General features: G+C 29.0%; 1 protein-coding gene across 9 annotated transcripts in view; it reads right to left on the bottom strand.

Moving 5' to 3' along the window:
• The window catches only part of LOC143045791 (cilia- and flagella-associated protein 337-like), a 73,746-nt gene that overhangs the window by 18,858 nt on the left and 42,458 nt on the right, over positions 1-12,430 (bottom strand). For 6 of the 9 annotated variants that reach the window (XM_076218549.1, XM_076218550.1, XM_076218551.1 and 3 more), the window contains 2 exons: positions 1,111-1,360; positions 448-594 (listed from right to left, as the gene is read on the bottom strand). In XM_076218549.1, the coding sequence (XP_076074664.1) occupies positions 448-594; positions 1,111-1,360 (397 nt within the window). Of the gene's footprint in view, positions 1-447; positions 595-1,110; positions 1,361-2,307; positions 2,346-2,746; positions 2,837-7,983; positions 8,622-12,430 lie in introns of those variants that run through there. The other 3 variants (XM_076218552.1, XM_076218555.1, XM_076218554.1) reach the window with 3 other exon arrangements.

Here is a 12,430-nt window from a genome sequence, read left to right as displayed (position 1 = left end):
CTATTGTGAATGACATGTGCAATTTTGACTCATGCTATTGTGAAAGACATGTGCAACTTTAACGCATCCTATTGTGAATGACATGTGTAATTTTTGACTCACCCAATTGTGAATGACATGTGTAATTTTTGACTCACCCAATTGTGAATGACATGTGTAATTTTTGACTCACCCAATTGTGAATGACATGTGTAATTTTCACTAACCCAATTGTGAATGACATGTGTAATTTTTGACTCACCCAATTGTGAATGACATGTGTAATTTTTGACTCACCCACTTGTGAATGACATGTGTAATTTTGACTCACCCTATTGTGAATGACATGTGTAATTTTGACTAACCCTATTGTGAATGACATGTGTAATTTTCACTAACCCTATTGTGAATAACATGTGTAATTTTTGACTCATCCTATTGTGAATGACATGTGTAGTTTTGACTCACCCTGTTATGAATGACATGTGTAATTTTAGCCTCAGCCAGGAATGGAATCTCTCTTTTGGTGCTCATGTAATCATTTTCTCTGTACAACAGCAGAAGGTATGTACAAAATTCATTCCAATCTACAAACCCATCACATGTAGAATCAAGCTGCAAATAAATTATATTTATATCATGATAGTCATTTACAATAAAGTTTGGAAGGATTGTCTTGGTTTAGTAGAAAGGTTTGAACTTATTAATTTATTTCAAATGAACTTCTTAAAAAGTCAAAATGAAGAACAGCAATAAAAATATTGTTCTGTTGATATGCGTTTACATACTGGAATTCAAAGGAGTTTTGTAACAATTGTATTCATCCCAATAGTATCCTTTCCCAATCTAGTACCCTAATATTGTAAAATATGTGGCAAGTCCTCAAATATGTATATGAAAGTTTGGACTAGAAATAACTGTTTCATTATATTTTGAAAAATAATCTACATTTGTGTTTTTGTAAAACTATCTAAAATGAGATGAATTAACTATCTAGAAGTATAGAGACTTCTACTGAATAATAATACAATATGATTTATTTAAAAACACTCTGTCACATTCACAAGATGGTAAACATATACAAATATGAAAATTTAATGAATGAGCTCATATTTTTTTTTCAAATTATACCTTCAAGAATAATTTCTCCAAATATTCATCATATTCATTTGTTTTTAAAACCCTGGACACAGTTGTTTTGAATTCTTCTAGGTTCATCAAGCCTGGTGCCCTTTCCTTCACTTTTGGTGGGAAATAAGTGGATGCTTCCTGAATAACTACGCCATCTGGCTTATGGTTTACAAACTCCTTCATTAGCTGTTGAAGATGGTGAAGCTTCATCTGTTCCTCAAGTCTGGCATTCTTATCTTTGTCACTGAAACTAATAAACAAAGACACTTAAACCACAAACAAGCAAGTACTGTCAGTTCAAAACACTTCTATTTACTTATAACACCAGAGGGACATTCGATCTCATAAGTCGAAAATAAACTGACAATGCCATTGGCTAAAAAAAGAAAAAGACCAACAAAAAAATAATAGCACAAAAAAAAACATAGAATACTAAAGACTGATCAACATGAATCCAACCAAAAACTGGTGTGATCTCAGGTGCTTATTATAACATACTTTTTTTTTAGTGGATTATATACCAAAATATATCAAATTCAGACAAACATTTCAAAACATGTATTCCAAAACATAAGGTTCATATAACATGTAATAAAAAGATATCTCTAAAAATAAACCAACTTTTCAGTTATACATGCAGAATTTTAAACCAATAAATTAAAAAAATATCTAATTTTAAATATATTAAAAATTCATTGTATCAAACAAAATTGGAGGTAAAACTATAACTCTATTCTTAGACTGATATTACAATTTGAGACTTTAAGAGAGATATAACTCCTTTGACATTCTCATTTAAAAGTCATATGTGATAATAGGGCTGCTGCTTGCTTGGGCTCCATAATGTCACAAGTTTATAAACAAAATCCATTAAGAGATGTTTACGTCTATGAAAACTGAAGACATCAATGACAGGAACTAGTTGTTGCTTTTGAGAAATATCCAACACATTCATGTTTAATAATTCAATTTCAAGTTAAAGTATAAAAAATTGAACAATGTCAGCTTTACATTAAATCTTAGTTACTGTATCTATTGCTGTGTTTCTGTATGTTCTATATTATTTATGTAATTGTATTGAATTATGTATAAATATCTCAATACCTTGGTAATTTGGTTTGTGAGAATAAAGATATATATAAATTCAGAGTTTCCAACCAATATTTATACTGGATATTGAAAACAGGCAATACTCACTTAACTTGACCAATATGTAGCATTTCTCTAATCAAAAAGACATGTAATAACATGTTGTGAATAATTTCAAGATAATTACTACAAAAAATAACTTTAATTAATCTTACATTTTCCCTTCACTTTATTTTTCATACCTTTAGTTAGAAGTATAATTTCTCACATGTTAATTTCAGTAACTTAAAATTATCAAATGAATAAATATATCAACTAAATGTCCCTAATTATAGGATAACACTTCATTTGTCCAGACAATTGTATATCCCCAAGTAAAATGAAGTTTTTCTAAAAAAAAATCGAATTATTAAATAAATGAAAAAATAAAAAAAGTTCAAATTAGCCAAGTAACATGTATAATACATGATAAATTAAATTTTGTTAATTAGTTTCATACAAATTGGATTAATTACAAAATATTGAATATATTAATTATGTTTCTCACCTTTTATTTTGTTTTAACATTTCAATGTTTATGATAAAAATAAATCCTAAAAACTGTAACTACAAATCTTTCTGATGAAGCATGTTTGTTCTGTTCATATTTGTTTTGTAATGTGACAATATATAATTGTTTTTTCTTTCCGTTGTTCGACATTTGTACTATTGATTCCCTATTCAGTAAATATTGGATTCTAAGAGGTTCCATTGTATAAAATCAATCCAACTTAACCATACAACTTATCAAATGGCCGTTAACATCTTTTTATTGCACATCTAACCAATTATGAAATAGTTTAATGACAATACATTACAGGTACCATGCCTTTTATGTCAAGTAAAATATCAAAATTTATACAATATTGCTTTATTTTTGGTATAAACTTGAAAGAAAATGACTTGTAAAATCAATGAAGTGTATATATGAAATAGTGTTCAGAAAAAAATATGAAATGAAAAAGACTCAGGATCAAACACTTTACATAATATCAAAAACTGATCAAAGACTCAAGAGGCCAGGTTGCACTGAATATTTCTTAAATATCTAAATATATGGAAATATAAAATGTGCAAAAAATAGTTTAACAACTATGTGTACTGTATTTGAAATTTTATTCTGAAACAATGACTATCTTCCAAAGTTCCATAGTCTGGAAATAATGGATAAAAGATGCCTCAAATAATTTCATGACAGCAGGTGCACAGCTTTAGTAGGTGTACAATCTTTTGGTGAAGTTTCATGAATCTAGGTTTAAAACTGCATGAGGAATTGATAACACAAAATAAGTATCCATATTCCGCACCCACCCAACCCATTTCACGTTACTATAAGATGTTTTTGAACTTTTTGTAACCCTCACTCTGCCATTAAAAAGAGACATAAATTAAATGTCAAAAGTAAAATAACAAAAACATTGAACTCTGAGGAAAATTTAAAATGAAAAGTCTCCAATCATATCATAGAAATGGCATAATCAAGAGCTGAAAGACATTTAACTAATGAATAACAACTGTCATATTCTTGACTTGGTACAGCCATTTTTGTGTAAATGACACAGAAACATCACACCTAAGACTGTTTAAAAAAAAAATGAACATCATCCAGAAACAAATACACAAAACATTCAGGAAGTTTGTGTATGTTGTTTTTTTATCATTTCTAAATCTCTATATTTATTCCCATATAAAAACATGGATTCCAAGTTTCAAGTTATTGTGATCTTTATGGTAAATCAAAAAAGTTTGATACTGTACATGTATTTTTTAGACAATTTTGTATTGCCAATACATATGTGAATGAGTATCTGATTAAGTATGCAGATTTCAAAAAATAAACATAAAAAACAGACTTTATTTAAAATGCTTATAATATTTGATGAATTAAGCATTTATTTGTTTAACAATTATATGAAACCAAATAAATAAAGATTAATCAATCATGAAAATAGACGTCTATTCTATTGAGGTCATTATTCGATTATGTTGTTAGAATATGCCAAAAAAGCTATCATACTTGGCTTTGGGCATTTTTTTTTAACTTTTTGTATCCCTTAATCCTTAATTGATTTTCGGTATAGATCACTGGTGTTGTTTCAACAGGTATAAAGTTCAAAAGAGATTATGTAAATTTAACAAGTTAACATTGATGTTTATATGATATTCATTTAATGTATATGTTAAATACATGCAAGCGGCAGATCCAAAAGGGGGAGGGGGTCAGGGGTTGGAAAACTGTTTTAAATGCCCTATAAGTAGATTTAGGAAGATGTGGTATGAGTGCCAATGAGACAACTCTCCATCCAAGTCACAATTATAAAAGTAAATCATTAAAGGGTAAGGTAAGGTCTTCAACACAGAGCCTAGGCTTACACTGAAAAGCAAGCTATAAAAGGCCCCAACAATTACTAGTGTTAAACCATTGAAACGGGAAAACCAACAGTCTAATCTATATAACAAACGAGAAACAAGAAATATTTAGGAACCACATACAAATTCTTTTGTCAGTAGTTGAAAGTGGTTTCATTGACAGGTTATAATGCATCTCCTTAATATCATGTAACAGTAATAAATACAAACAAATATCTAAATTGTCTCCCTTGCCATTACATGACTACATTTTTACTAATTCAATTTTTCATTCAGTCTAAAAGCATCCTTATTCGTTAGATACTTTTAGTTTTTTGCCCTTTTAATGCATTATTTTCAGAATTTTATTGTTTCAATCTTGCTCAGATGATGTTATTTCTTAAGTGTTTACATTTAGTTTAGTTATAAAATACTGATGTAAACTGATAATTCAGTTATTAGGCCTACTTCCTTAAGAAATGCAGAGACACCCACTTATCAATTATACTTTGAAGAATTGCCTTTTAATGCATGCAAAAAACACCATGTTCTACAAATACTAAACAAATTTTGTGTTTACATAAATCTTGTTAAAATGTGTTCGAACAATTCTATAATTACACTGTACCAATTCATCATTTTTACATTAGCGATTGCATTACAATCTATCACCATATTTACCAAAGTATAATAAGCCATAGAAAAGAGAAGACAAGACTATATGCCTATTATTTTGATATTAGATTTAATTTTATGACACTCGCTATTTAATATTTACATAAATGTCTCTCAAGCATAAAACAAATATTGGCACAACAGATCATTGCAAAATTAATCTCTATATATTTGAAAATATTAAGTATATTTTTTCAATATAATTCTAATATGTTGAAAATGTGGTTAAATAATCCCAAAAAGTCCTTCAAACTCAGATATATATACCCATATTCAACATTCTGCACATGGCTTTATCATGTTTTCATGTTTGAATACTTAAATCAAACAGAGCCCAATAGGTTTTCCCGGTTTACAGGTTGTGCACATATCATACTTGTCACCAGTTCTAATTTTGAGATGCAATCATATGCTGAATGTAACAGGTTCATCTTGAAATGTTATGCATCAATAACATGGACATAACAGCTTAATACTACCCTATCAATGAATGCTCAGTAACAACATAAAACAAACTCGCATCCTCTTTTCCCTTTTAATTGGTGATGGTGACACTAAACCATAATTTCATCTTATGAACAAAACTCTCATCAAATTCCCTTGGAAAGAAAAATTTGGAAAAAAAACACTCTGATATGCAAATTAGAATACTGAATTTGAATTGTTGGCAGGGAAAAAGTGATATCGTAATATTTTGTCTATTGTACTACTACTTTTTCAATGTTGTGGTTAACCTAAAAGTTTTCAATCTTAATTACAAAGGTTGGTCAGAGTAACCTTTGTGTATAAAATATAAATATTTGATTTTAACTTTTATTTATATTCGAATGAATACTTAATATCAATATACTTATCCTAAATTAAATACATTTTGTAAGACATTAAGAATTATCAAATACAGAATAATATAATGTCAAAAGAGGGATATTTTAGTCAAAAGTATTTTAAGTTAATATTTAAAATATAAAAGAAATTATGCAGTATGACTGTTCATTTGTGTTTTTCTTCTTCTGCAAAAAATATACAATGCAACAACAAATAACTGTGCTCTACTTTAAAAAAAAAAAATCTGTGATACAAATTCAAATAAACAGCTGCGCCATGAGCGCATGATACGCCTGATTTCTTGTGTGAAAGTTTTATGCAATACTTATAAATAGTTTCTGAGAAAGACTAAAGTTTTAAGCAGTAACCATATATTGTTTTTGAACACGGCCGGACATGTGAAACCCCCCACCCTGTTTTTTTTTTTTACAAAAAACTAAATATCACTAAAATAAAATTTTGAATCAAAACCAAAAAGTATACAGATCTTTAGATTAATATAACAAAGAAGTGTGTAAAATTTTAAGCAATGATCATAAATTATTTTTGAGATACGGCGCAACATGTAAAAAAAACCCTCCCCTGTTTTACAAAATACTCAATAACTCAAAAATAAAATTTTGAAACATCACCAAAAAGTATACAGATCTTAAGATTAATATAACAAAGAAGAGTGTAAAGTTTTAAGCAATAATCATAAATTATTTTTGAGATACGGCGCAACATGTAAAAAAAACCCTCCCCTGTTTTACAAAATACTCAATAACTCAAAAATAAAATTTTGAAACATCACCAAAAAGTATACAGATCTTAAGATTAATATAACAAAGAAGAGTGTAAAGTTTTAAGCAATAATCATAAATTGTTTTTGAGATACGGCACAACATGTAAAAAACCCTCCCCCTTTTTTACAAAATACTCAATAACTCAAAAATGAAATTTTGAATCATCACCAAAAAGTATCAAGATCTTAATATTAATATAAAAAAGACATATGTTAAGTTTTCAGCAATAATCATAAATTGTTTTTGAGATATGGCGCGACATGTAAAAAAACCCTCCCCCTTTTTTACAAAATACTCAATAACTCAAAAATGAAAATTTGAATCATCACCAAAAAGTATACAGATATTGAGATTAATATAACTAAGAAGTGTTTAAAGTTTTAAGCTACAATCAAGAATCATTTTTGAGATACGGTGCGACATGTGAAAAAAACACACCCTGTTTTAGTTACAAAGTGCCGTAACTCAAAAAGTTTTAATCTTATTTTCACCAAAAAGTATACAGATCATTTGACTATCATGAGAAACAACTATATATTAAGTTTCATGAAATTTGGATAAGTCATTCTCAAGTTACGGTGCGACATGTTTACGCCGGACAGACAGACGGACAGAAGGATGGACACCGGACATTTGTATACCATAATACATCCCGTCAAAATTTTGACGGAGGTATAAAAAAGGGTTAAACAAAAACCATAATGGAAAGAAAAGTTAAGTTAATGATATTCACCAAAAACTGTTTTGTCCTCAAACAAATGCAAATGGGTAAACACAATTATGAAAATCAGAAATTTGAAATACTGAATGAATTGAGAGTGTCTCCCATGGAAGTTAAAGTAAAAAATCTTTGTGTTTTATGCAGCATTACATATGTTAATGTCTGAGACAGTCTTGATCAAGCTGAGAAGGGTGAAGGTCCTTTAATCCACAATTATGTACATGCAAAAATAAAGAACAGCAATAACACTGTTCCTTAAATATTATTTGTCAATCTTATTTTACATCTGAAATGTCCAGCTACCCTATACCCCTTTACTCCATACGAAATATGGAAATCAACCAAGAAAGTCATACCCAGCTATATATTATCATTAATTTCATTGCCTACCCTGAGTTTTCAAATGCAACAGATTTCCTTTTTCCATCAGCTGTAGGGGGCACCACTGCAATAGTTGTCATGTTATAGCCTAAGTTATAATAAATCCTATATTATTATCACAGAACTAAACTTTTACATTATCATTCCTATAATCAGATTCCAATTGTTCTCTCCTTTGATTAATTATAATCCAAAACTTCTATTAAAAAACAACACTGATCACTGTTCATTTAAAAACCTCCACATCCAAACAATACTATCTCTCTATTACATAAATAAACTAATCAGCACGTTAGGGATTTAAAATCCAACCAACTTGTGGGAAAGTGAAATATTTAGTATGTACTGAATAATTTATCCATTGTCGTTATTAACAAACTCAGAAACAAATCAGCTAAAGGATTCCTCTTATTTATCTACACAGTAACGGATCAAATATTAATGCAGTTAAAAACAACCTTCCTAAACTAGATAACTACACTTTCTCATCACAATTAACGTACAAATATCTTCTCATTTCAGTAATATTAAATATGAGAATAATGTTTTAATTTCAGAGGTTAACAGATCGACATTTCTTTATTTCTTATCAAATGGTACCAATTCTTTAACAATTTATCTCAACCGTTCACTTTCTTTTGAATAGATCCATATTTATCACTGAAATAATTTGGCTAAGAGTTAAATGTCTTTTTAAAGTTCTATTTAACAATATTTCGTCTCCAGTGAATTGAACAAAAACTATTGTCTCGTTTGTTAAAGTGTTCCTCACAACAAGACATACAATAGTAATTTCAATAATCAGCAGGGACTCGTTTTATTTTATAAAAGAAAATTACAAGTACTATTACAAGTAATTGTATGTTATTACATAAATCATGGTTGCATTTATAAAAACGACATGAATTACTATTTACTAAAATATATGAAATGAGACATTTATAAGACATTAATATTTGCTTAATTTTGTTTCAGTCTCGTTATATGTTTTTTGTTCATAATAAATACAATGGAGAAATTTGATACTTAAAGAGATATTATCTCTGATAACTAGACTTCCTGTGCAGCTCGTACTAGGTTTCTGCATTTGGTACATGTATCAATAATTAAGTCCTTGAGTAGTTCAATATATATTAGTACAGTTGACAATAAGTGATTAATCCTGGTGTTTACCACCATATATGGTATTGTAGTTGGTAATAATAATAAAATTCTGGTGAAGTTCACAACGGTTGACACAACCTATTGATATTGTGTAGATCAAGATTTGCTGTCATTGGTATGGTGATCAGTTTATTTCTTGTGAAGTTCACCATATCTTACTAGTTTTGGTGAAGAGAGATGAATCTTGTGAAGATCAATAGTTTACCATGTATTTTACTAGTTTTGGTGATGAGAGTTTAATCTTGCGAAGCTCACTATATCTCCCCTATATCTGACTAGTTTTTGGTGATGGAAGATAAATCTTTTATACATGTAGTTCACCATTTCTTACTAGTTTGGGTGACCAGACCTAAATTTTGTGAAAATCACTAGTTCACCATGTCTTAATGATTTTGGTGATGAGAGATAAATCCTGTGTAGTTCACCATATCTTACTAGTTTAGGTGATGGGAGATAAATCTTGTGTAGTTCACCATATCTTACTAGTTTTGGTGATGGGAGATAACTCTTGTGTAGATCACTAGTTCACAATATCTTACTGGTTTTGGTGATGAGAGATTAATCTTGCGTAGTTCACTATTTCTTATGTGTTTTGGTGATTATATCAATAATACAATTTTTCAAGACGTTTCGGCCATTGGCCTTCTTCAGTTCTTTATTTCTCCTCACAACTATTTTTGGTGATGACAAAAAAATCCTTGTGTAGATCACCATGTCTTACTGGCTTTGGTGATGAGAGAGGGATTCTTGTGTGTATCACCATATCTTACATGTATATTCTTATATTTGAATGCTTCACTATGCAGTGGTGTAGGAGCAGACTAAAAATGGGAGTGACAAACTGCTGAAAATGACAAGCAAAAGAAAAAATAGAAATTTTTCTATAGTCAGTGTCCTCTTTCATTTTTAATCTACTTCTAGAACATTTTCACCAGAGGGAAAAAAATAATGTTAGGGGTCTAATAAGACCATACATACACCTATCTCTTAACCAAAGATTGCATTAAAAATATTCTTTTCTATGTCTCAACATCTTGCTGACAATAGTATTCTAGAATATGACTCATACATTGCAATTTGCTATGTTCAAGTTACAACTGGGTTGTGTCTTTTTTAAAGACTTGCTAGACTCAGTAAATCATAACACTTTGGCAAAAATGTACAATAAAGTTTTTCTCTTTCTATTTACTACAGAATGTGCAGTTTTGTATTAAGCAAATATCTGCAAACAATCATGATTTTGTGTGTACTCTGCAAAATGTGCTAGTCTTCCAAAGAAGATTTGTTGCCTGTCGTCTAAATAGTAAAGGCAGAAACAGCAGACTATGTTTTGGTATGTCTAACCCCCAAAATCACTTATATCAGCATATGGCAGGTGCTCAAGTTTAATGCCTCTGCACAAATTAAATCAAATTCTGTCCTGCTGTTTTCAAGGAGTTAGCATCAAATGTAACCTGAACGACAACGAAAATAACAGAAGTGATCCCCATGTGTCACTACAGCTTCGCTGGCAGGGAAAGCAAACATTTGACAATGTCCAATCAAAATTAACATTACAAACAACGTTACATTATATTTGATATTCCATACAGCTTACTGTTTGATTATATTTTAAAGTTTTGTATCACAGCTTGAAATTTGTTGATATTTGTATTGTATAATACAAAATGCATGAAAGTTACGTAGGTCAATAGGTAGAAAAGATTATACAAGAACATGTCAATGAAAGATAAATACTTTTCTTTTTTCTTTTATAATACAGTCCATGTTTACATAGCGGTAACATAACACAGTACCAGTGATTAAAAACATTCACATTTCTTAAGTAAATCTTTGTGTGGTACTGATATAGAATCACAACTCACCAGAGATTTAAATCTGTTCTAGTACTTTTGTAAAAATCGTCAAGATAACTCTAAATTTGACATGTATTGGAAGAGAATTTCTTCTTACAAAATTTAATAATAAAGGCTAAATAAATTTTATATTAAAATCTATCATGCAATCCATCAGATATTCATAAAAATAAATTAAAAAGTCTATCCACCCATGCTGTACAATTTGAATAGAAAAAGTCATTTAAATTACTATAAATTTTCATATGAAACCAATATGTTTGTGATGAGGAATTCAGAATAGGTTTTATGATTTCAATAAAATTAGAAGGACTTATTTTTTAAGAAAAGAAAATACAAAACCATATGAAATTGTAAAGAAAGGATTAAATATTTATAATATTGTCTTTTTATGAAAGCTGAATAAAACTGTCTGTGTTTTATCTTTGCAACTATATATATAGAGGTAATTAAAAGTTTATGAACAATATCTGTCAACACTTTGACAACTGTCAATCACATATTTACAGTATTGTAATTATTGGAAAACAGCTTATAATTTAATTAATTATTGATGCATTATTTATGACAGCTTTAATTGTGTTTTTGTGATTTCTTCGGTATTCCAGAAAATATTATGGATTTTGAGCAGATGAACTGATGAACTCTGATGGAGAAACACTCAAAAACTTCTGTTTCCTTTCAAAATATGAGCCTTCATCACTAGAGCAGCAACAAAATATAGTGCTAGATTTTTATATATGGTATGAAGGATTTAAAACATTGAGATTTTTTCAGGACTTTTGTTTAATCAAATTGGTGATAACTTGCCAAATATCAATGGGAGAATCTTATCTATTTTACAAATTAGAAAACCTGGCTCTAGGCTATTTGAAATTAAGCTCAAGAGAAAATTACAAAAGACAAATGTTGTCCAAAAAATGAGCATTCCCATTGGTGTCATGGGAGATAACTCTAATTAATTTTCATATTTGAGCTATCTGATGATAAATTCCTATCATTGTCATAGGTGAGAGGACCAATTATCTGTAATCAATATATATCTTTACAGATGAAACACAACAATCAATTATAATATCTACAGATCAAACACAACAATCAATTATAATTATATAATCTACTCTGATAGTATTCAAATAAATACCACCCAAATAATTGTTTAAAAAATCAATTTCCAAGTAAAGATGAAATGTTTAATTCTTCAAAAGAAGACTTCAATTATTATATAATTATTTCATTTACAGAAGAAAAAAATAATATAACAAAATGTTCACAGACCTTTCTATTTAAATCCACAATTACATTATCCTCATTTCATTTATTAGTGTAATTTGAACAATGATAGATGTGTTGTTAAGATATGACAAAATGCATAAATAAGGCTTGCAAAAAACATTATAAATGGTGATCAAGTAACATCAAAGAGTATATATGTA

Source organism: Mytilus galloprovincialis, chromosome 9, assembly GCF_965363235.1.
Source record: "Mytilus galloprovincialis chromosome 9, xbMytGall1.hap1.1, whole genome shotgun sequence".
Taxonomy (NCBI): domain Eukaryota; kingdom Metazoa; phylum Mollusca; class Bivalvia; order Mytilida; family Mytilidae; genus Mytilus; species Mytilus galloprovincialis.
This window is presented reverse-complemented; position numbering and strand designations above follow the sequence as displayed.